General features: G+C 45.9%; 2 protein-coding genes across 4 annotated transcripts; one reads left to right on the forward strand and one right to left on the reverse strand.

The window, feature by feature from the left end:
* The first annotated feature begins 1,042 nt into the window (after window positions 1-1,042).
* On the forward strand, window positions 1,043-18,252 carry LOC131271614 (HEAT repeat-containing protein 5B). Of its 3 annotated transcripts, XM_058273106.1 has the most exons (7): window positions 7,806-9,843; window positions 10,502-10,775; window positions 11,165-11,197; window positions 12,407-13,724; window positions 13,773-15,362; window positions 15,468-16,326; window positions 17,489-18,252. In XM_058273106.1, the coding sequence occupies exons 1-7, from the start codon at window positions 7,883-7,885 to the stop codon at window positions 17,883-17,885; spliced, it is 6,432 nt and encodes a 2,143-aa protein (XP_058129089.1). In that variant the 5' UTR covers window positions 7,806-7,882; the 3' UTR covers window positions 17,886-18,252. The 3 variants fall into 3 exon arrangements, with proteins under 3 accessions (XP_058129087.1, XP_058129089.1, XP_058129088.1); XM_058273105.1 differs by lacking the exon at window positions 11,165-11,197; XM_058273104.1 differs by lacking the exon at window positions 11,165-11,197 and adding an exon at window positions 1,043-1,154 and having other exon boundaries at window positions 7,765-9,843; window positions 12,407-16,322; window positions 17,506-18,252.
* On the reverse strand, window positions 18,253-22,008 carry LOC131271621 (protein starmaker). The gene is made up of 4 exons (XM_058273114.1): window positions 21,587-22,008; window positions 21,437-21,511; window positions 19,993-20,037; window positions 18,253-19,915 (listed from the first exon to the last, which is right to left on the reverse strand). Exons 1-4 carry the CDS (start codon window positions 21,921-21,923, stop codon window positions 18,345-18,347), a joined length of 2,028 nt encoding a protein of 675 aa, XP_058129097.1. The 5' UTR covers window positions 21,924-22,008; the 3' UTR covers window positions 18,253-18,344.
* Window positions 22,009-23,995: the final 1,987 nt, after the last annotated feature.

Here is a 23,995-nt window from a genome sequence, read left to right on the forward strand (position 1 = left end):
GAATTTAATGTGACTCGCTCGACTCGGGGGTCCGCGACAGCCGAGCGGTAGCGCCGGTTAGAAAATCGGCCCATGAGCGCCGGGGCTCACCACCTCGACGGCGTGGGTTCGAATCCCAGCCGAGACCGGACCTTCCCCTGTACGAGAGGACTGACTATCCACGTACAACAGGGAAACAAGTCTCGTAAGCCCTTAACGGGCAGGCATGACCAAGAGGTCGTTACGCCAAGAAGAAGAAGAAGTGACTCGCTCCAGACACGAAGAAAGTCGAATTAGTCACGTAACGAGTCGATCTAGAGACAATGTGAATGATTACAGTTTACTCAAATCGAACGCTAAATAGAATGGATTGAACTTAGGCTGGTATCATTGCTTTGTCGCACGATGTTTTGTCAGACGACAGGTCCACCAATGTTTCTGTAATTTTTCAAATTCTAAGACGATTAAGTGAATTTTATTATTTTTTCTAAATAAAAACCACAACACAGAGTTTATAAAATCCAACTTGACAGATAAAATCGGATCCGACAGCTTGCAGCTGTCAAATCCCATATATTTTCGCCTATCAAAACCTGACGCGGTAAAGCACTGACACCAGCCTTAGATAGAGTGTTTTGCACCATTTAATTTAGAATCGAGCAAAATTCATGAAACCATTTTTAACAATGAAAAATATTCTCTTAAAATGAGGAAAAATGATGCGTAGTGGTGAGTAACTCCATCCTGAATTGCATAAAACATCTCTCTGGGATCGGATAGCTATAGCGATCCTCAGGACCATTCGCATGCAACACTTGATTGTCTAATTGTTAGGTGTTAGGTGAGCACGCATGATATGACGCATTAGGAATCGAGTTCGAAGATCCGGATCTCAGAATAAATGTGAATAGAAAGATTCGAATCCCTGCAAGGATTTAATTTTCCCATCACTAGACTCATTGCATGATTAATTCCAAATGAATCAGACCTTTGGAACATTCAAAGCAGCCCTGCACTATTAGCTGTCAAAGATTTTGTGATTTTCTTGCAAAGGAAAATAAGTGTTGAGTTTTGGAAAAAGGTTCGAGTTTGCAGTGCGTTTTCTAGTCTCGCGTGAAAAAGTGTTGCTAAAATCAGCTGGATTTTGTGCAAATCATGTCGGAGTAGTGCCGAATGTAAGTGCCTCACTAGGTGACTTCGTATATTGTGCGTCTGGCGTGGAATCGTGGCTCTGGAAAGGATCACATCGGTTCTCCACTATCTTTCATCCCTCTGACCCATTTCTGATGATATCACTTTTTCCTTAGCTTTTCTACGTTTGCAATTTGGTCTTCGTAGTTTTTACCTTTGCCCATCTCGTAGGCATTGCATGAAAAGAACGGTTGTTGCAGGTCGACCAATGTTTGGTGAAGTTTCATAGAAATGGTTCTGCTGTTGTGATTCCGCCTGTATCACCCTGATCATTGACAAAACTGATCGATTAGTCACTTTTTCGGTTGGTTCGATTGTTTCTATGCGCCGCCAGCATTGTGCCGCATGGTGTACGCGGTGAACGGTACCACCGAATGCGTGTAGTGTGCTGGCGGAACGAAATTATCATTGCCACAGTGTTGTTTGCGGATCGTTGGGCAGCAACCGGACGATCTGATCCGACGGACGGAATGTGCGGAAAAGACTGCGTGTCCGATTTGTGAATGTGTGAATCCACGGCATTGAAAAAAAAACAACTGTATTTAGCTGCATATGAGCTGTCCACCCACCGTGTCGCTGGGCTGTTAGTGGTGGGGTCGTTTAGTGGAACACTGGTGGACTGGTGTGTTTAATAAAACAAAACCATATGAAGGGTGGCGGGGGATAGGGTCGTAAACTGGGATCCCAGAAAGGAAATACGGCAGTGGACAGCAAGTGTAGAAGCGATAGCGCACTTAGCCACATCGGCCATGGAAAACAAATCGGTTTGGAAAAGTGGCATATTTTTGGGAAACCCCTAAAAGGAAAGCATTTGTTTGAGAACTATCCAAATTCATTGCCTTGAAAATCTGCATTCGGGGTTACCCAAAAAATCGAGCAAGGCAACCACCAGATTCGATCCTAGAAGACCGCCCGACACTTGGAGGAATTGAATTTGATGGTAATTAAAACCGTATACTTGAAAATACTGCATTAAAATGCATCGGAAATGTGAGTAAAATCACCATTTTACACGAGAAGGTAGAAGAACAACAGCAGGATTACATCCCATTAGTTCAGCATATTTGTAAAAAGATTTTATCCCTTTTATTTTGTTGATCATAAAATGTTAAAAAATTATATTGTTTGGTACAAGGTCTCTGCTCCAAGCTTTTACAGCTTTCATTGTAACATTATTTCCATAAACAACTTGTTCGTCCATCCTGCTGGCCATTGGGAATATTATTTCTGTATTCTGAAGGTTTTTGAAAATCAATTGGAAACTGTCCTTTTCAAAGAAGATGATACGGTTAAACTATAATGCTGTAATATTCGTTTAATGTATATCTATTTCCAATTGTTGGCCTTATGTTGACATGCGTTTTATAGCTGTGGCATCATTTGTGTATCTATAAACATATTAACTTATTATTATGTGTTTTTTAAACCATAACGATAAAAATGATAATTGATAATTTATGCATTGTAATCAAAAATACGCCCAGTGCCGAAAAATGGCACGGCTCAGTGTATGAAATTGAACTGTGTTTGAAACAAACCATTTTTTTTGCATTTTTTTAAGTAATATCAAGTTTTTATTCGCGAAACAGTAAAGTATTTTTTTATCTTTGAACCTTCTGACGTTGATACATGACTGATTAAAATAAATAAAATTCATAAAACATACATATTTGAATATAAGATAGTAAATTGGATATCATAGAAAGATGAGCAACAAACATGCAATGATGGATGCTCATGTTGTCGACATTTTTTAAACTCTATCCTATGAATCGCATTTTGACATTTTTGGAAATTTTTATTTGAATAAATTTTGAAATTTTACCTGCGCCTTCAGTCAACACAACCGAAAACTAGTGAATAAAAAAATACTCCTCAACCATCTATCGAAGCGATGTGCGGTTGCCAAAAAAGATTTCACTTTTATAGGCGGCTGTGGTGCTGCTGCGTTAGCCACGCCAAACAAACACGCCGGCACGGCGTCAGTCTTCCTTTATGGGCTGCCGGGCAGACAGACAAACGGCAGGAGCGATGATGCCAAAACGGATCGTTAAAGTCGCTCCTCTTCAACGCTGTTGTAACCCGGCCCCGGCCCGGGGACCGGCTCGGAGAGGCTCAGCTCTTGCTTAGCTGCCAGCAGCCGGTCGGTCTATGGCCGCTGATGCTGCAAAGTATCATCTAGCTCCCCTAGAGAGTCGCGTCGGATTGGATGGCGTGCGGTGGAAGCATTATCCTTCGATTGCCACTGCCCAAGCGAGTTTGGTATTTAGTGATCTGACGATGTTCGTGTTTCAGCCCCATGACCAATCGGAAGTATCGGGTCTATTGCAATGTATCTTATTAAATTTAAGACCTAAGAAAGTTGCTGAGCTGATGTGTAATTTAGGACACTAGCATTTGTCGCAGGATATACACATGACTGATGATTGTTTTTTTTTTCAATAAAAATGCGTAATTCCTCGTATGAATAGAGTTTCGAGATAAATTGTACAAAAAACGAACCAACACCTTTAATACTTCAAATCTGTTTTGCCTCTTCACACGGCGGTATGGACATCGGTAAAGCTAGGAAATATCTCACTTTTATGTGGCATTTCACTGTTGTATGTACGTTGGAAGCATAAAGATATGCATTGGGCCAAACATCCCTTGCCAAGGTGCCAATAGGGTCTCATTGAAATGTTAATTTCGTTAAATACCGAGCCAAACATCCGATTCCGGCAATGATGGTGTGCAGCAAACGGTTCATAATTAATCATATCATTCCGGGCGGCGCGAACAGACCCGGTTGTTACACAATGTAAAAAAAAGAAAAACGGATGATTATGATAACTTTCCTACGCACGCAGTAGGAAGAACAAATGCTCATGGAGCGTCACCGCCGGAAAACCGGCTCGAAGGAGCAAGACGAAATAAAAACGTTATAGGGTAATGTGGGGCAATACGGAACGTAGCTGGAATGTTCCCATAGTTACGATGATTCGATAGTTTCTATGGAGCAGCAACTTACATATTTTGAACATTGTAAATAATTTGTGTGACGGTATGATGGCAGTAAAAATATCAAGGAGTTCAATAAGTTTAAAATATTGATATGGTTTCACATTGAAGGGTTTTTGAGAACGGTTACCTGCAAACCAATTATGATAATAATAACGCTTTCAAAAACTGTTGATAGCTGGTATTGCTATACAAGGAATTTCAACACAGTATTAGGAAATTTAAATGTCTGTTCCTTGGGACCGGAATAGTCCTGGAGTAACGCCAACGTGTTACTATACGTCAAGCCTTAAATGATTAATACATAAAGAGCAACACAGGAAAATAATATCTATAATCTACCTTTAACTTCATAGGACTTTTTTTATTTGACGGGCTAACCATAATGTCGTTTTTATTCGTCTAAAATTAGTTGAAGAACTGAACAGAAAGTTGTTAAATTTTTCTTCACTGTTTTAAAAGGTTTCCATTTCCGTTATCAACGAAACGTTTTTCAGAGGTTTCGTGGTGCAAACTAAAATACTGCAAGTTTTTTTTGTTTTATTTAGTTTTTTTTCTAATTTACCTAAATTTAATTTATCTACTTGTTTATTTATTTATTAATTTTTTCTTTACTATTCTTTTCGTAGATCATCTGGACTATATAATACATAACACAAATTTGGACATTAAACATTTAGAAATGCTATTTTTTTGAGAAATTTTGGTTTTAATATATTTCTCATAGTATTGCAAGAAAAACTTGAAATTTTCACAATTTGCATTGATGTATGTACATCGTTACGGAATGAACCATCATACATATTCTTAGCTTACCCTAAACTAAGGAAGTTTGAAGATACAATTTTGGAGACAAATACAATTCCGAAAGGTTGCCTTTGGCTCCCCTATGTCCCTTACAGCCTCGGCACTAAACAGGCGAAAGTTCGATCGTTGGACCGATGGAAGACTGCTGGAAAAAGGGATGTGGCCACCGCACCGCAGCCCTCTGTTGTTTGAACCCGCTTTTGGGGCTATAAAAGGCTCCCTGCTGTTGGAACCCGTTCTGCCGGCTGCTCTCGCGCTAGGATGCGCTCTCTTCGCGAGAAGCCCGAAAGCCCACAACGGCACCGAGAGCGACGAACCGGTATTAATGCATCGTGGTCAGTTTTTCCGCCGTTCCGGCGAGATGTGCTGGCGACGCGGTTTTTTAACTTGGCGTTAGTTTCATTCCGAACGGTGTCGCGTGACGGTGGTGTGGCCGCTCGATGCCGAGGTTGCGTTCTGCGTGTTGCAATATTTTTTGTGTGTTTTGCAAGATCATGTTCACTATTGCTCATGCCTGCTCTTGAGTGTCCGAGGATGAAGTTTTACCTTGCCGCGAACGGAACGCGCAGGTACTCGCGAAAGGCCAACCCGACCTATTCGTCGTCCGCTAGTTGCTGTCGTTGATGCCGACAAATTCTTTAAGTTAGTTTTCTTATCTTGTGCATACAAGTGCCGGTGTGTGTGTGTGTGCCGCTCCAAGCACACGGTCTACATAACGCGGTCGTTCGCACAAGTGCGCCACTTTAAACCGAGCATCTCTTCTCTATCGGCCGCAAGTGGAACAATACGTACTGCCGGCGAATTTGCTTGGTTTGTTTTTTTTCGGACCGAACTTTCTGTGTAGCGCGATTTCGGCGTGTGTAACGGTGAACGTTAAACTAAACTGTCCAGCGCCGGTTCTGGGATGCTGCAACGTGTGCTGCCCGGCCGAAAGTTATCCCCCGAAGCGGCTTGTGCGAAATTTCCGCTTAAGCGCTTCGCGATCGTAAATCAATCGGAGAGTCTTTCTTGACTTTTCGTTTTCCGTTCTCCTTTGCGAGAGTTCTGCCCGGCACGAAAAGGACGTCTGAACAAAAAAATAAAATAAATAAAATAAAACATTCCCGCCTTCAATCGATGCCGTGGACACCGTGGATATCCGAATTCCACTGGTTTCGGCTCAAAACGGGCATTTAAAATAATCGACTGTGAGCAATGTGTGGTGTTTCTGTTTTTGTTTCCTTCTTCGTACACCACGCGTTAATTAAAACCCGCGATTGCAAGGCTGCCTGTTTTTATGTGTAACGTTGCTGGTAAATCCATCGGCATTTAAGTGATTTTGCAACGACAGCGACCGCAACGGATACCACAACCGCCACATGGTTCACGCAAAACGTCCCCGCCGAGCAACGAAATCGAAATGGGCCACAACAACGACAATCTGTCACTGTTTCGGTAAATGCAAGTGGGAACATGTTTTTGGGACACTCACTACCACGGCACACAAGTGCCCGCTTCCACCAGATGGGCTTCCTTTATCTCGGGAGGCTAGCAGCAAGCCGTAGAAAACCATGCCCGGTTAGCGAGATGTTCGTTCGTCCGGTCAGCTCACCTTTTGGTCCGGCACCACCAGAGGAGGGCACCGGGTGAAATGGGATACGATCCAGTCTTCGTCGTTTCTCATCTCCTAGCCAGTCCGTCATTCGTCGGACGCTTGGCGTCGTTTCATTCCACATATTTTATTTCGTCCAATTTGTCACCGGCGGGGGTGGTGGGCAGTTTTCACGCAACCATGGAGAGGAGATTAGATTTGGAGGCCCACCATTTAAATGGACTTAGAAACTCGGAGGGTGCCGGTGGAATGGTAGCAGCATTCTCACCGACTTTGGGTTCTTTTTTCTTTCCTTCTGCGGAACCCCGTTGACCATTACCTTGAAAAACAGAACGCCCCCATTAGGTGGTGGCGTAGCATTGAGCTGATGAGGTCACTGTTTGGAGACCGATGGCTGAACGGCGTTCGAGTGACGTGGAGGTTGCCTGTTGACCACGCGGGCGATATAAGGAAAGTTGTTGGACACTAATCGCCCTATATGGCTTCAACGGTTCGAGTGATACGGGTGGGAAACTAGAGACGAGAACTCACTGGTCTACCGGCAGGAACGTCTCTTGTTGAGCGTGAAGACATGCTTTGCAGTTCGAATAAAATATGTTATAAATTACGTTTATCATGCGGTTTTGTTGATGATGGTTTACGAGCAGCGTGCAATAGAATATGTTTTCCAATTGTGTATTTATGTACAAGAACTGTAACATATGCTTTTGTAATATGATCAAGGGATAGAACATTTAATTTTTTTTTGTGTTTATGAAAAACACTGAGACTATTTAATTGGAAAATGTAATTGCAACATGAAGAGAGTTGTGACTCACACACAGCTCTAGAAGATACACTCCTCTAGACGATACTCCTTGATTAAAGTTGCCCGTTATGTTCTGGGAAATAATAATCAAGTGATAACCACTTTATTAAGTATATTTTCCAAGAACGATTTTATCTATAAACGTAAAATGAATGCAAAATTGAAAAAAAGTTTAGTAAATTTGTTGCGATTATTTAAAGTCATTTAAATACCTTGTAAACGTAAAATGTGGATCGATAAATGCGATAGTGCATTGTCATAAATTCAAAAAAGATGGGGAAAACGATTTATATGTTTAACATTTTAAATTTATAATTCGGTCTTTACTTTTTTGTACTTGTTTTTACGCGAACAAAAATATTCAAATGCTATTTGTTTTTCGTTATAGATATATTCGCGACGCTGCGACATCATCGTTGAAGCACTTCCCACAGTTGCAGTCAACGGAAGCGAATCCGTGTGACGGATACAACGAGGAGGAAGAGGAAGCGGAACAGACCGCCAGGATGGAGCTTTCGCACAGTCTCACGCTGAACGAGGCAGCCCTCGCGCAGCTTCCCGAGCAGAAGCGACCGGTGTTCATCTTCGAGTGGTTGCGCTTCCTGGACAAGGTGCTGGTGGCGGCGCAAAAATCCGACATCAAGGGCTGCCAGAAGAAGCTGGTGGAGCAGCTGACCCAGCACATCCAGGGGGCACCGGGGCCACCGACGCGTAAGCTCATAGCTCGCTGCCTGGCCACCCTCTTCTCGGTCGGCGACACATTCCTGCTGTTCGAGACGGTGAACAAGTGCAACGACATACTGAAGAACAAGGATGACTCGCCCAGCTACCTGCCGACGCGGTTGGCAGCGACCTGCGTGGTGGGCTGCATGTACGAGAAGCTCGGCCGCATGATGGGCCGATCGTACGAGGAAACGGTACAGATCCTGCTGAAATCGCTCAAGAACGCCGAATCGCAGTCGCGCATCGAAATCATGATGACGCTGGAGAAGGTGTGCGCCGGCATGGGTTCGGCCATCTCGAACGTGCACAAGGACATCTACAAGGCGGTCCGGTACTGCCTGACCGATCGCGTGATGGCGGTCCGCGTGGCGGCCTCCAACTGCCTGCTGGAGATGACGAAGCACGCACCGTTCCTGTACACGACCGAGCTGGAAAGTTTGGCGTCGCTGTGCTTCCGTGCGTTCGACAGCTGCAACTACGAGGTACGGTGTGCCGTGGCCAAACTGCTCGGTACGCTCATCGCTTGCACGCAGAACGGCAGCTTGCGTAACTTTAGCAGCATGACGGCGTCCTCGTCGAGCACGAAATCGCTGCGCCCGGTGTCGCTGGACGAGGCGCTCGGCGTTCTGATGGCTGGCTTTCTCCGGGGCGGCGTGTCGTTCCTGAAGGGTACCGGGGAGATTATTAAGGGCAGTTCGGGTGTAAACCGCGAGGTACGGGTGGGTGTTACACACGCGTACGTCGTGTTCGTGCAGACCATGGGCGGGTTGTGGTTGGAACGCAACATGCAATCGTTTCTGGTGCACGTGCTCGATCTGGTGGCGAATCCGAAGGCGGCCTCGTCGCACGTGGATGCGGTGTACTCGCGCAAGTGCATCAACTTTATCCTGCGCTCCGTCATCGGGAAGATGCTGGGCGAGAAGGCGCAATCGTCCGCCTGCAAAGAGCTGATCCATCTCATCGCCAAGCAGATGAACTCGATCGATTTCAATCCGGAAAATGCCAAGGACTCCAACCAGGAGACACTGTTCAGTCAGCATCTGCTCGTGTGCGCCCTGCAGGAGCTGGGCAGCTTGGTGCTGCTGCTCGGTACGACGGCCCAAAACCTTCTGGCCGATCAGCAGCTGAACTTTATCGATGCCGTCTGTGCGGTGCTCATACATCCTTGCATGGCCGCTCGGCTGGCGGCGGCCTGGTGTTTACGGTGCGTTTGCGTAGCCGTACCGAGCCAGATCACGCCACTGATCGATCGGTTTATAGAGGCGATCGAAAAGATGCGCACCTCACCGGACGCCATCTCCGGGTACAGTGGGGCTCTGGCGGCCGTCCTCGGTGGGGTACGGTATTCTCCACTCGGCATACCGCACACACGGGGGAAAGTCATCTTTAACACGGCCGAAGAGCTGCTCCGTACGGCTAGTCAAAACAGTCGCCTGTCATTGAACCGAACGCAGGCGGGATGGTTGCTGATTGGAGGCATCATGACGCTGGGCGTTCCGGTGGTGAAAGGGTTGCTGCCGAGGATGCTTCTACTTTGGCGCAACGCGTTCCCACGCTCGACGAAGGAGCTGGAGTCGGAGAAGGCTCGCGGGGACGCCTTTACCTGGCAGGTCACGCTTGAGGGCCGCGCTGGGGCATTATCGGTAATGCACAGCTTCCTGCTGCATTGTCCGGAGCTAGTGACGGATGATATTACGCGCCGACTGCTGACGCCGATTGAAAGTGCGCTGGCCATGCTGATCAAGTGAGTATCATACACGGTGGTTGACGAACAGACAATTTAAACAAATTATTCGGTTACCAATATTCAGATAAGCAGAACATCAGACAGCACTGAGAAGGTTATTGTGTATGGTATAAGAAAAAAAAATACCCAAGGATTAGTAGAGGCAACGATAGTGAACTAAGCGAGCAATCGGTTGGCTACTGTCCTTTTTTTTGCACCGGGTATAGAAACATAACGGATGAAGAAATGAACAGTTTGCGCGGTTTTTATCAAGAGGGTTAGTCTAAAATCGATTCGAAAAATAGCCGTTATCCATATTACCGATACAGTTACTCCCTTCAGCGCATCGTTAAATTTCGGTATCGAATTTATATCGTCGATTGGGTATCTTTAAACTTCTTTAAAAACGTGTTAAATTAAAGGACGTCTGGCTTTCGTTTTTTATACATAATGTATATCTTATTCTTTCTTCTTCTTTCTGGCCGTAACGGGCGTCTTCAGCCATGCTTTACTAGACGTTGGTTGGGATTCGTTCTTTCCAGTGTTGTCTGATGTATCTGAATATTGTAACGCAAAGATAAGACACAATTTGATTAAATTTACTTGTATTAACAGAAGTTTTAAACTAAAAAAAGCAATAATAAACCTATGGTCTTTTCTTCTCTTATTGTTTTAGCATAACATCCGTGTTGAAAACCTACGGACAACACCTGAAGGCCCCGACGGCCATGGTACGACTGCGGCTGTACGAAACACTCTCCCTGTTGCCGGCGACCGCCCTCGAGTCGTCTTATACGCACCTACTCCGGATGCTCGTGTCGGAGTTCACGCTGACGGAAAATCCGGCCAACACGACCACCTCTTTTCTACGGCAGATGTGTCACGGTAACGATTCGATCATACTCGGCACCTGGCTGCAGGACACCGACCATCGCACAATCGAGGACCAGGTGAGTGTAGACGCGGGATTCGATAGGTCTGCCGTGTTTTCCCAGCGCCATCCTTCCGCGTCGTGTCACGCAGTTTTCGCTCAGATATACACGACGCCATGCGTGCAGAGTATATCACCGAACCAAGCGGACCGCGTAAGGGCGGGGAGCGGTGGTGAAGCAACTGCGCAATACACTGTACGAATTGAAATGATTCATGTTGTTCTTTTCCTTCTATCTCTCATCCATATCCGTTGTTGCTCCCTATTTGCGTTACGTTGTAACTTTTGTAAAACACAATCTAACGGTGGTGTGGTGACCGGTAATGGCATGTGTACATCCAAAAACACAAAACAAAACACACACCTATACATATTTTGAACATAATGTACGAACAAAATATAAACCAGATGGAACCGAACCGTAAAGCAGACGGTGACTACGTAAGTTGGAACGTTTCCCTAGTGCCCATATTGTGACATTTTGTGCTTGCAAATCTCCTGCCGGCTTTTACGAGTCTTTTGAAACACGTACATTTCGACTGTCCCGAAATTTCATTTCACATTTTACCGTACCATATCACTTCATACGTTTTCACCTTCGTTAATTTAGAGTTTCACGACACCAGTACCATGTTTTGCTTCATTTTTGTAATGTTTTGTATTTTTCATTCATGCCGGGACGCTTTTTCTGTTTTACTGAAAATTCCAACTGAAAAGAACAACCAGTTTATGGGATTGTGCATTAAAAAAAAAACAAATGAAACAATTCTAATAATTTGAAACCTTATGCAAAAGGTGTTCTCAGATTAATGATAACCCATAGGAATAAGTTTGTCATTTTTGAGGTCGTTATGATTTCCTCTTTTCTCGTTGAGGAAGAATTGATTGTACGAACTGCATCGATGCACATACTTCCATTCTACTTTGCATCAGCTTGTGAAATTTGCGTTTCTTTTCAAGTTATGCTATTCCTTTTCCTTGGATCATTCTTTATTTTCTTTTTGTAATTTCTGATGATTGACTAGATATTCAAAGTCAATGTTATTTGTTTAAAAAATGCGTTTACTTCAATCGCTTTTCACTCAAAGATATTTGCTTCTTTACTTCTAATCAAATGATGTATTTTATCTTTAAGTTGTGAAGTTGACTGAAACTATATAATTATAATTTGTTTCTAAATTCTTGTTTTCGTCTTGTAATTTAAATAAAATATGTTTTCATCTTTTTAGCACTTTTACTAAGTTCACTTTCTTGCGTTTGGTTTTCTTTATCGAATTCTAAGTTCTAATGTTTTTGTTTTCTTTTGTGGATAACAAGCGCCTGATGTATATTCCATTTTAGTTCCTTGCATTTTTTCTTAAGGAGTGTGAGGGATAACAGTTTATGTCTTTTCTTCTTTGCACTGGAACGAACTGAATGTGTATCAGAAAAAGTGCACTTACCGTGAAAGCAAATCATTTATTCCATTCATTTTATATTCTCATTTGTCTCCATTCCCACTGATGCTTGTTTAATCTGTTGAGCTTTTAATTTTTTCGTAGAGTGTGGTAGTGTACCCAGCACTCCTATGGTGCTTAAATCATTTAAATACACCTAACCTATCTCCTGTGCGTGCAAATGATATTGATTAGAATTTTGAAATATTTGCAGCTTCAACCGAACAGTGCTGCCGGTTCCGGTGCACTGGAGCATGACGCCTGCTGCCTGTATCGTGCGATCGCCCCCGGTGAGCAGTGTCCGGGTCCGCTACCACTCGGTGTGGCCGTTATCGACATGTCCGTGACGCTGTTTGGGCTGATCTTCCCGAAGGTGGCGAACAAACACCGTCTGCAGATGCTCGAGCACTTTGGCGAGTGCATTAAGCACGCCAAAAGCTCCCGCCAGGAGGCGGTCCAGATGAACATCTTTACTGCGCTACTCAGCGGTTTGAAGGGGCTAACCGAGACGAAGTCGGCCATCGGACAGGACGATGTGAGGAAGAGTGCCACGAACTTGATCATCAACGCGCTGACTAGCGCGAATCCGATCCTCCGTTGTGCGGCCGGTGAAGCTTTGGGTCGTATCGCGCAGGTGGTCGGCGATTCGCGGGTAACGGCCGAGCTGGCACAAACCAGCTTCGATCGGTTAAAATCGGCCCGCGATGTGGTGACACGGACGGGGCACTCGTTGGCGCTTGGATGTTTACATCGGTACGTCGGAGGAATGGGTTCGTCGCAGCATTTGAATACGAGTGTTTCGATTCTACTGGCCCTTGCCCAGGATGGCAGTTCCCCCGTGGTGCAGGTGTGGTCACTGTACGCCCTCTCACTGATAGCGGACTCCGGAGGGCCCATGTTCCGAGGGTACGTCGAGCCAACGCTTTCGCTCGCCCTGAAGCTTCTCCTGACGGTTCCGCAGTCGCACGTGGACGTACACCAGTGCATCGGTCGGGTGCTGAGTGCGTTGATTACGACGATCGGCCCGGAACTGCAGGGTGATTCCAATTCCGTAGCAACCGCACGCGCGTCGTTCCTCTGTGCGGCGGCCATCATGCAGGCGCACTCGGATCCGCTCGTGCAGGCGGAAGCAACCGGTTGCCTACAGCAGTTACACCTCTTCGCTCCACGAAATGTCAACCTGTCGTCGCTAGTTCCTAATCTGTGTCAGAACCTTAGCAGTAACTATTTGACGTTGCGGAAGGCGGCCGTCTCGTGCTTGCGGCAGCTGACGACCCGTGAAGCGAAGGAGGTTTGTGAGCACGCGGCCAACCTGGTGAGCGACGAGGATCGGTACGCACTCTCGGACTACGGGCTGCCGGGCGTTTTGTTCGGAATGCTCGACACGGAAAGCGACAGTCAGATGGTACGAAACATCCACGACACAATCACCTCGATGCTGCAGATCCTGGCGGCGGAGAACCTGTCGCAGTGGTTGAGCATGTGCAAGAACGTGCTGACGGTGGCATCGGATGCTTCCGTTGGGGCAGATGGTGGTGGTTCGAACCCCACCGGAAGTGGTGCCGCAGGGGCAGGAGGAGCCGGAGCTGGTGGAGCTTCCGGATCGGGAAAGGATGGAGCAACCGGCACTACCGATGGTGACGGAAACGATGCCGACGATGACGATGACGACGATGATGATGATGATAACATCGAGTTCCACGCAGAAGACCACCAGGCGACCCATCCGGCGGTACAACCACGCTGGCCAACGCGTGTCTTTGCCGCCGAATGTGTCCGCAAGGTGATCGCCACCTGCGAGAATGCCAGCTCGAACCACTTCGATCTGGTCGCTGCGAAGGAGATGCAGATGACGAAATCGAGGGGCGATTTTCTGGTGCTACACTTGTCCGACCTAATCCGGATGGCATTTATGGCGGCAACGAGCGATTCCGACCAGCTCCGGCTGGAGGGACTGAAGACGCTGCAAGAAATCATCGACAAGTTTGCGCACGTCCCAGAGCCGGAATTTCCCGGCCATCTGCTGCTCGAGCAGTTCCAGGCGCAGGTTGGGGCCGCATTGCGGCCAGCGTTCTCGCAGGATACACCATCGCACGTGACCGCGGCCGCTTGCGAGGTATGTAGCGCGTGGATTGGATCCGGTGTGGCACGGGACCTGAACGATTTGCGCCGTGTCCATCAGCTGCTGGTGTCGAACCTGAGCAAATTGAACAGCCGCACCAATAGCACGCAGCTTTACAACGAAAGTATGGCAACGCTGGAGAAGCTGAGCATCCTGAAGGCCTGGGGTCAGGTATACATCATGGCAATGGTGGGACACGGGGCAGCACCGGCTAGTCAGATGCTGAAAACACTCCACACCGTTTCGGGTGGCCAATCACTGTCGTCGTCAACGGCACAACCGAAGGAATTCAACCGTCTCGCGTTCGACGAAGAGTTTGGTGATTTCGAGAGCCGCGGGGAAAGCTTGCTCTCGCTGGTACAACCCGAACTGGACAACCTCTCCAAGCACTGGCTGGCGGCACTGAAGGACTACGCGTTGCTTTCCCTCCCGGCCGAGTACGCCAGCCAGCTACCGCACGATGGTGGTGCATTCTACACGAACGACACGATGAACCTTTCGAAACCGCACTATCTGATCTCGTGGCCACCGATTCTGTACGCCGCAGCACTCTGGCTGAACGCGGAAGGGTTCGTCAAGGGTGAGCACAGGCTGTCCCAGGAGCAGGAGGAAGACAAAGCGAACGCGAACGATGTAGCTTCGCTGGCGGCACCGGGAAGCAGAGGGCAGTCGGGCTCAACACCGACGGTGCCCACGATTTCGCACGGTAGCCTAAGTGCCGATCGGTTCCATCTTATTTTTGGCATCTGCATGGAAGCGCTGTGCAGTACGAGGACGAACGAAAAGCTGGACAGCGTTATCGCGTGTCTGCAGTCGTTGTACACCATCTTCGACTCGCAGTGGTCACGGGAGATGCTGATGGAGAACAAAACTCTACCGGTCGAGCTGTGTAACGTGCTGCACCGGTTAATCCTGACGCGTGACAGCGTGGAGGTTCAGTATCTGTGCATTTCCATTCTCAAGCAAACGATCGCCGCGGCCAATGAGTGTCTGGAGCGGGAGAAAAATGACGAACGAAGAAAGCTTATGGTTGCAAACGGCCCCAGTAGTGGTGGTGGTGGTGGGGGGGAGGAAGGGACGAAGGGAGAAAATGGGAACGATGAACCGGCGGAGGAAGCTAGCGGAACGATCGATGTTGACTACCTCGGCGAAGGAGGTGAAGAGGGTGAGATCCTTCCGGGCAAGTCGTTAGTGTACGCCGTGCTGGAAGTGGTCCTATGCCTGCTGGCAAGACAAATACCAAACATGAATCCATCGCAAAGTACACGCGTGGCCAACGAGCAGCTGCAGCGGCAACTGGCCCAGGCCCAGCACGGTCTCATCAAGCTCGGTGACGATAACAGTCTGCTGGTAGCGAATGCCATCCAGAGTTTGAACGACCTACCGAAACTCTGCTCGCCACTCGGGGCCCTCTCGATCCTACCCACCATCCTGTACCTTACGACGGGCGTAATCAAGGAGGTGGCCACCAAGTCGGTGCACGACGAGTCGCTGACTGCCGGCACGAACGTGGTGCAGGTGGCGGTGCAGCTACTGCGAACGCTTGCCACCGACCGGTACGGGAAGCACGAGCAGTCCGGCGAAGAATGGCGCAAACTGCTCCAGAGTGCGCTCGGTCGCATAATCGACCTCACGAAGACGGGCTGCGAGGAAACGAAGATGGACGAGGTGACGGTGATGCTGGCGATAGCGGTCTTTCTGCTGCACTCACCGTCGGCCGTGGTTTCGGTACCGAACTTGCAGTACCCGTGCATCAATCACTTCCGGCAGTGCTTTCAGAGTGCGTCGCTGCCGGTACGCCTGAAGTGCGTCCAGACGATGCGATCGATCTTTGCCAACGCCGACCTGAAGGTGTCGACGCCGTACATCCACGCACTGGCACCACGGCTGATCGAGCACCTCTACTCGGAGCAGGCGCGCAATCCAACGAACGAACAAGAGCTAGCGCTGGTGGTCGAAGGCGTAACGACGGTGGAAACGTTGATCGCGCTGGCCGAACCACAGAATCGTAAGTTTATTTTATTCCATTCGTATCTATCTGTTGAGTCAAACTCATTGGGTTAAGGTTTTTAGTTTAAAATATGTTACTTTTCGATTCCCAGTAATTATGTAAATATGATTTGACGGTATAGGGGAAAATGTGACAAGAAGCCACTCCAATCAAAACAAAATGAAAAAATAGAATATGTTCATTGCCGTGCCTAACACATCCTATGTCAGTTTCACGGCTCTATTTAACAGAGAAAACAGGATAAATCTTATTATGCCCGAAACACACTCCCCTACGAAAGTTCAAGCCAAGTAATATATTGCAATCAATAACCAGTACCTCAATATAGTACTTGACGAATACTGAACAGAATTAAACTCACAATCCTTGCATTCTGGCTGTGGAGACAAAAATAAAAAACATTGCATTGCTGTAAATGCTGGGCTAAACACTTAAAATTTTCCCAACTTATTCAATATGGCACTGTCCTAGCATAATTTACTCATGTTTGTACGTAATTTGAATCTGCAATACACAAATTATTAATTTTCGACATTTAATTTTGAAAAACATATTGAAAATTAACTGCAACAAAACAAATTTTGATATGGAGTGGAAGCACATCTAACTAAATATTTTGACAAGGACTACCTTGTGTTGGAATCGCAAATAAAAAAAATGTCAAATTAAAAAAAAAGACTCTAATTAAGTAATTATTAACGCAGTGCGTTCTTCTCCACTATTTGGGCCATTTAAATGCTCCAATATTTTAATGTACGCGTGGTAAGAAGATGCTTTTAAAAATATTAATTTTAATAACAATCTGAAAGTGTTGAAGTCGTTTTTTTTTTTGGTTGCAGAAGAAAGAGGATTAACAAACGGTCTGTGAAGATTTGGATTACTTTTATTGTATGGATTACGAGAAATGAATGTTTTTCACTTGAGGAGGTCATTTTGCCTAACCTTACCTTATTATTTGGGAGACTTTCTTGAACCGTTACAAATTCCCAATAATAAACTAACATTAAAGTGGATTTCCGCAACTTATACGATTTTTCTAATGTTTCATGCTTACAAAAACACAAAAAAGGAGAATTAATGCAAGGTAACTTCTTGAACTAGATGTTAATTTCATTAGTGTAAAGATAACCTGTTTAACCAAAACGACAAATTACTATCAATTCTATTTCTGTTGTTCTAGGAATTCAAATGCTCACATTGCTCGTCCCGATCCTTATCAACTATTTGGACGATCCGGACAAACAACAGCAGCCACAGCAACGAGGAGGCTCCATTAGCGCAAAGCCAACGACAAAGTACACGAACGCACTGAACGACCATGCCATCCAGTGGCTGATGAAGATTGGACCAAAGTATCCACAGGAGTTCAAGACCCTGATGGCGCAGGCACCGGAGCTCCGGCGCAAGCTAGAGGCGGCCATCAAGCGCAGCCAGATGAACGCGTCCCTGCAAAAGAGCAAGAGTGAGGCGGCGAACGCGGCCGCACGAAACAGTGCCGCCCAGCAGCAGAAGCCCACGATCCAGCTGAAGACGGACTTTAGTAATTTTAACTTTGCCTAAACGAGAAAAAAAAGGCCCGGGTTGACGCTGGTTCAACCTCCTCCCGTATTTATCGATCAAACGCCGTGAGGGATTGTGAATGTGTGTAATATGTATGCCCTAATGCTATGTGTTTCCTTCACTCTCTTCCTAATCCATTAGACTTAACTATTATTTATGCAGAAACTACCAGCCCCTGCCGATAATATGGCCCCGAATGTATAACTTACCGGATGGGAACGACGCGCTTTGCCCTAACAGTAGGCAAACAAGCAATTGGTGTTAACTTGGCCTAGGCCTCACGCTCCTATAACGTAAATCAATTTCCCTTCCCTACGTAGACGAACAATTAGTTTAGAAAATAAAATATTAAACGACTCATATAGGATACCATTAGACCATTGTTGGATTTATTGAGAGAAAGAGGGTTGCGGTTTTTTGTTCTTAGATTTATTTTTCTACAAACGCATTCGAACTAGTTTAGTCCTTGCTCTCTTGCTGCGCTACCAGTTCCCGGTAGTGCTCCACGGATCCGACCTCCACGTTTGCCGGCAGTTCTGGGGCCACCACGGGGGCTTCCGCTGGTTTCGGGGAAGGTTGTGCGGCCTCCGCCGCGTCCGTGGCCGCCTGCTCCAGTTGTTCTGCTTGCTGTTTCTGCTTCTGTTTCTTGAGCTTTTCGCGCACCTTATTGCCCAGGCGGGAGGCAGCCATAACTTTGGCCACGCGGTTACTCTTTAGCCAGCGTGAGTTCCACGATTTTTCCTCCTCCTCGACCGGCTTTTCTTCCAGCAGAAGGTTCTCATCGCCGGAATCGTGAATTTCCACAATGTCCGCGTCGTCTTGGGCGGAAGTGTCCAACTGTTTTGTTTGTTCCACCTTTGAGCCGTCTTCCTCTTGTTCGGTGGATGAGCTCGACGAAGAACCGTCGCTTTCGGTATCGGATTCGTCACTGCCGGAGGAAAGGTTGTGAATTTCGGTTTCTTTGTCGGTTGCTTCCGATTGCACCACTTCAGTGGATGTGTCGTCTTTCTTTAAGCCGATGGATGCCTCCTTTCCTTCGTCGGCGTTATTGGCTTGGTTTTCATCCGATTCCATAAGGTTCGCGGAAGTGCTCGGATCTTCTTTTTCTGTCTCATTTTGATCTTCGGTAACAGTGGATGGTTCTTCTGCGGGAGGAGGAACCACCGCTTCATCCTCAGAGATTTCGCCTTCTTCCGGCTCAGTATCTTCGGCCGATTGCTGTGGCGATGGTGGTGGCTTCTCCTTCGCTTGACGGTCAAGTTCCTCAATGTTTGGAACGAAAATGGAAGCCCGTTGCTTCGCTAGACGTTCCTCTTCGGAATCGGAAGATATACAGAGCGTTTCAGGGCTGGCCTCGACCGGTATGACCTCTAGCGAACTTTCCCGATCTGCGTCTCGTTTGGGACTGAGGTTGGTTTCAGCAGGATTCTGTGAAATTGGCTCTTTTGAAGTTTCCTCGCCATTTTCCGATTGTACATCTTTTTGTGCAGTGTCTTCCGTCAGCTGCTCGTTTCCGGCCTCCGGATTTTCTTCTCCGGGCATTTTTTCACTCTCATCTAGCACGGTTTCCTTTTCGGGAGATTTTTGCTCTTCACGTACTTCGACAACCGCCGGTTCTGTAGCGGTCGGTTCAAAAATTTCCACCACATTGTCGGTGGATTTTTCACGCACATTCTCCGAAGCCGGATTGCTTGACGTATCCTGGTCACCGTCGTCATCATCGCCAACCTGTCTGATGCGGAAATTTCTCTTCAACCGCACCCTTCGCGGTTGTTGTTGATTGAGTTGTTCCTGTTTCATTTGCTTCCCATTCTCTCCACTCGACCCAGCGAAGCCGTCCTTCGTAGCGGTACGCCGGTGCGTGACCCCCTTTGCTTCATCGTCCGTGTCAATGTCTCCATGGCGGCCGTCTTCTTCGTGCTCGGAGTCGATTTCTATCTTAGTAACCGGTTCCAGGGCAAGCTGAGAACGAATCGCACGTGCCCGTGCTTGCAGTTCGAGCAACTCGAGCACGGTCATTTCTTTTTCGGCTGAATGTATTCATAATTAATTAGAATTTATTATAATCGTGTCCAAGTAGGCATAGTACTATTGATCAATTACTCACATTTTGCCTCACCGTTTCTTTCGTCTGGTTGTTTGCTGCTGTCACCTGCAAGAAAGGACAAATACGAATCGAAATGACGTCGTTTATTGGTTGCAATGCCTTTCTTTGGCAAAAAATAGCCGTGAATGTCCACTTGGATGCGAGTTTGGATGCACTTCAGCAAGCATTGCGAGATGGTGTAAATTTTTTCTTTATTCGTTGTGGATTCTTTACGACAACGGAGTTGGAAACACTGCTCGACCGGTGTAATGAAGCCATCGAAAATTACGTTAAGGATTGTAAACCGTGGAATGTGTCCATCGGAGTTATATGCGAGCTTATTGATACGAAGCCACGTGTGAAGTTTGGAAACGGTATAAATGTCTTCACAGCAACGGAAGGACAAATGATAACTTTAACTAAAGATGAACGTTACGAAAATCAAGTATTTGACGAAGTTAAGTATGTGAGTAACTTCAATCGATTGAACGTACCCACAGTGGGATGTGTTTTATCGCTGGGCCAAGTCCTGCTAACTGTGGAAAGAATTGTGCCAGGACATATAACGTGCAAAATCCTGCAAGGTGGAACATTCGAATCATGTTGCGAAATTGTGAATCCGTCATCATCAAGCACTTCCGAGGAAGATTCCGAATCATGTTTCTCGAGAATTCGGAAGGAATGTGAAACTATTCTAGAAAGAGGCGCTCGGTTTGTTGTTTTTCCCAGTTTGAAAACATCGAGTGTATCATATCGAGCTATGCTTGAGGTTCTGCTTGCAAATGGAATGGATAGAAAATCTATCCAATTTATTGGAAGCTGTGATGGTAAATATGAATTTAATAATACCAAAGATGAACATTTTGACGCTTTATGCACAAGCGATGGCCAAACGTTAATGCAAGCAAAACCTCGGATTAATACCATCCTTTTTCGATTGACCGCTGACCAAATCCCGCCATCAATGCCAGAGGCGAGCACAATTATTGTGGATATTGATAAATTATCCCATGTTCAAAGCTTCCTCAAGGAGCTCAATCAAAATCGATTGCATTGTGACAGGGTTTCGACATACAACATATCGCCGGAAGACAACCAGCTGGTTAAGTGTATTCATTATGCAGCACGGGAAGCTGACGCCAGTGCACTCATAATAGGTCATGGAGAAGATTGTTCGATACCGATGGCAATGTCTAAACAAGAATTATTCCAAATCGCTTTTGTTGTCGTACGAACATCGGAAGAAGCCAACAAACTATTGCTGCTAAAATATGTAATACCAATTGTCGCACCGCTAAGTATATCGTCACAGGAATCAACGATCCGCTTTGCCATTAGTTATGGCAGGCGGTTTAGATTTCTGCGATCTGGAAATTGTGTTGTGAGTGGATTTGCAACAACACCCGATTTCACAATCGAACTCCGTTACGTGCCGTTGGTTGAAGCGCTGCATTAAAGTTCTCACCTTTCTTATTTCGTTTTCCGGAACGTTTGGCATCATCATCGGAATCGGACGAAATTTCATCCAAAGAAATGTGCTCTAAAAAAAAGGATGAAGCGTAAACCAAATGTAGACTCAGCGACACAAATTTTTCGTCACAATAAAAGAACGCACCTTCTATGTTTTCCACATCGGAGTTCTCCGATTCCGTGTCTGTGGGACACTTGGTGTTGTTGATGATGGAACGCAAACGTTTGGTGGAAATGCCGAGCAGTTCGTCCAGGCATCGCTCCTTGATGACGTCGTTTGATTTTCCCTCTAGAAAATCCGGCAGGAGGTACTTGATTTCCTTCGGCTTTACGCAGGAAAACACCTGCCGAATAAGCTCCAATCGGTCGTCGATGTATCCGGCAAGAGGTTTAATTTCTTCCGGTTCCTGTTTGATGTTGACGGCGGTTTGAGGTTCACTTTTTTCTTTCGCCTTTTTATCCTTTTTCTTTTGTGTAGGCATTGTCCACAAAATCCTATAGCCGCAAAGGACTAGGAATTATTTCCCTGAAATAGAAATTTTTACAGACCAGCAAAACTTGCGTTGAACTTCGATTACAAACAAACAAACGTCAAAAATCGCGAAGCGATTTAGTGTAGGTAAAGTCGGAATTCGGAGGATTCGAAGATTCGCTCCGTAGACGGATTCTAAAGATACGAATCCCATTTGACGATTTCTAAAAATTTGGATGAGCGATTAGGATTTGTATCAAATTTGATTTGTTTGGGACTCGATTTGATACGGTTCTGACTTGATCCAAATCTAAAAGATTTGATGTGAATCGATCCCGACACGAAGTGGGTCTAATTAGTCACGTATCGAGGCGATCTAGAGGCAATGTGATTGATTTCAGTTTACCCAAATCGAAAGTTGGATAGAATGGATTGATCATAGGACCTATTTGTAACAAAGAAATATATCCTATCAAAATGAACAAAAATGGAGCGTAGTGAAGGATAACTCCATCCTGAACTGACATGAAACAGCTCCCCCTGGGAGCGGATAGCGATAGCGATACTCAAGAGCATTAGCAGGTTCGAAATCGCCTTTGGATCAATTCATCTCTAGATTGTCTAATTGTTACTTTAATAATAATAATTATTATTATTGGCAAATTGGATGTGCACGAGTGATAGGTTGGGTTGGGAATCGGATTTGGAGATCCGGATCTATGAATCGATTTAAACCGAAAGATTCTAATCCGTGTAGGGATTTGATTTTCCCAACACTACTTTGTACTTTGCTTGCTTTGTAAACAACAAACGCCGAAAATGTAAACGTCAAAAAATTTGTTACCATAAAATAATTCGAGTAGTTTGCGCGAATGTTGCGTTTGAAAATTCCGTTTTAGCAAATTGATAATAGATTTGTTTAAAAAATGATAAACTTCAATTTCCTTACTGTAACTACAATTCAAAGAATATTAGCCGAACGTTTTACGAGTTTAAATATGATATCTGGAGTATCGACAAATCAACGCCACTTGACAACATCTTGTGCTAGTTAGCGTTGCCCGGTTGAGGGGTATGAAGTAAGTTATTTGCTTTCTAGAGACAAAGCGTTCCGAGAAGTAAATTTGGAAGAAAGTTATGCAAAAATTTGCTGATCTTTTTAAATCTTTTGCATCTAACAATCTGCTACTTGTTTAGCTTAAAACATTGCAGAATCGTTCACTTTTATGATTATAAACTCATTACAAAACCTTGCTTCACGAGAAATAAAAAGATAATTTTTGAATTTCATGATTTTCATTCTCTCTGCTACAAACTTGCACGTTTGCGGTGCTTCCCGGTATATTATTAATACGTCTTAAGTGTTCTGAAGGCGTTAATTGGGCAGATCACGTTCCATCTCGAGGCGTCAGTGTCAGTGGAACCTGCATCCAAAATCGTTGAGTAGGTGTCTTGTTGGAGGCAGTGTTTTCTGCTTAAAACATTGTTTCACCCCGTAGTTACTGAAGGGTCATCAGCAATGAAATCTTCACACCCGCACATTTTTTCACGATTTTTACGGCCGCTCAGAAGCCCAGAGAGTATCGTTTGTACCAGTGTAGTGAACGTCAAGAAGGTGTCAACGAGTCCACGAGTCTGTTGGCGTGAGATGAAAGTCAAGCGTGGCAGCAATGGCCACGAGATAAGGGCACCGTCCTACGTGGAGGGAAAAAAAATCTTCTAAAATTATAGTAATCATCCGCCACATTCTTCGAATGCATTTCGCAATTGCTCGAAAGGCCCTTTTTGCATTTGCTGGCTGCTAATTAAATGATATCACCTTACATCACGCTCTTAGCGTTATTTCAGTAATCATTTCCACATGGACGATTTTCAGAATGATGGCCATCCTACCCCGCGGGACCATCCGCCTCCCAGGTTGAAAGCATTCTGGAGGGGTGAATGTACTTCATCACCGCTGGGGCGAGTGTTTTGACATCGAACGAAAGCTGACAGCTTTATTAAGGCGTCTTGTTTGGAGAATTTATTCCACTGCACGCATTCCGTTGCCGCTGCCAAGACGCTGCGATTGCGCGTTCTAGG

Source organism: Anopheles coustani, chromosome 3 (assembly GCF_943734705.1).
Source record: "Anopheles coustani chromosome 3, idAnoCousDA_361_x.2, whole genome shotgun sequence".
Classification (NCBI taxonomy): Eukaryota; Metazoa; Arthropoda; class Insecta; order Diptera; family Culicidae; genus Anopheles; species Anopheles coustani.

Excerpts from the sequence above, each read along its gene's own strand:
- LOC131271614 (XM_058273104.1), top strand. The coding sequence starts at position 7,883 with ATGGAGCTTTCGCACAGTCTCACGCTGAACGAGGCAGCCCTCGCGCAG. Across the intron at positions 9,844-10,501 it reads GCGCTGGCCATGCTGATCAA|CATAACATCCGTGTTGAAAA; the intron begins GTGAGTATCATA and ends TTATTGTTTTAG. Across the intron at positions 16,323-17,505 it reads GCTGGCCGAACCACAGAATC|GAATTCAAATGCTCACATTG; the intron begins GTAAGTTTATTT and ends CTGTTGTTCTAG.
- LOC131271621 (XM_058273114.1), bottom strand. The coding sequence starts at position 21,923 with ATGCCTACACAAAAGAAAAAGGATAAAAAGGCGAAAGAAAAAAGTGAA. Across the intron at positions 20,038-21,436 it reads CGGAAAACGAAATAAGAAAG|GTGACAGCAGCAAACAACCA; the intron begins GTGAGAACTTTA and ends CCTTTCTTGCAG. Across the intron at positions 19,916-19,992 it reads AAGAAACGGTGAGGCAAAAT|CCGAAAAAGAAATGACCGTG; the intron begins GTGAGTAATTGA and ends GAATACATTCAG.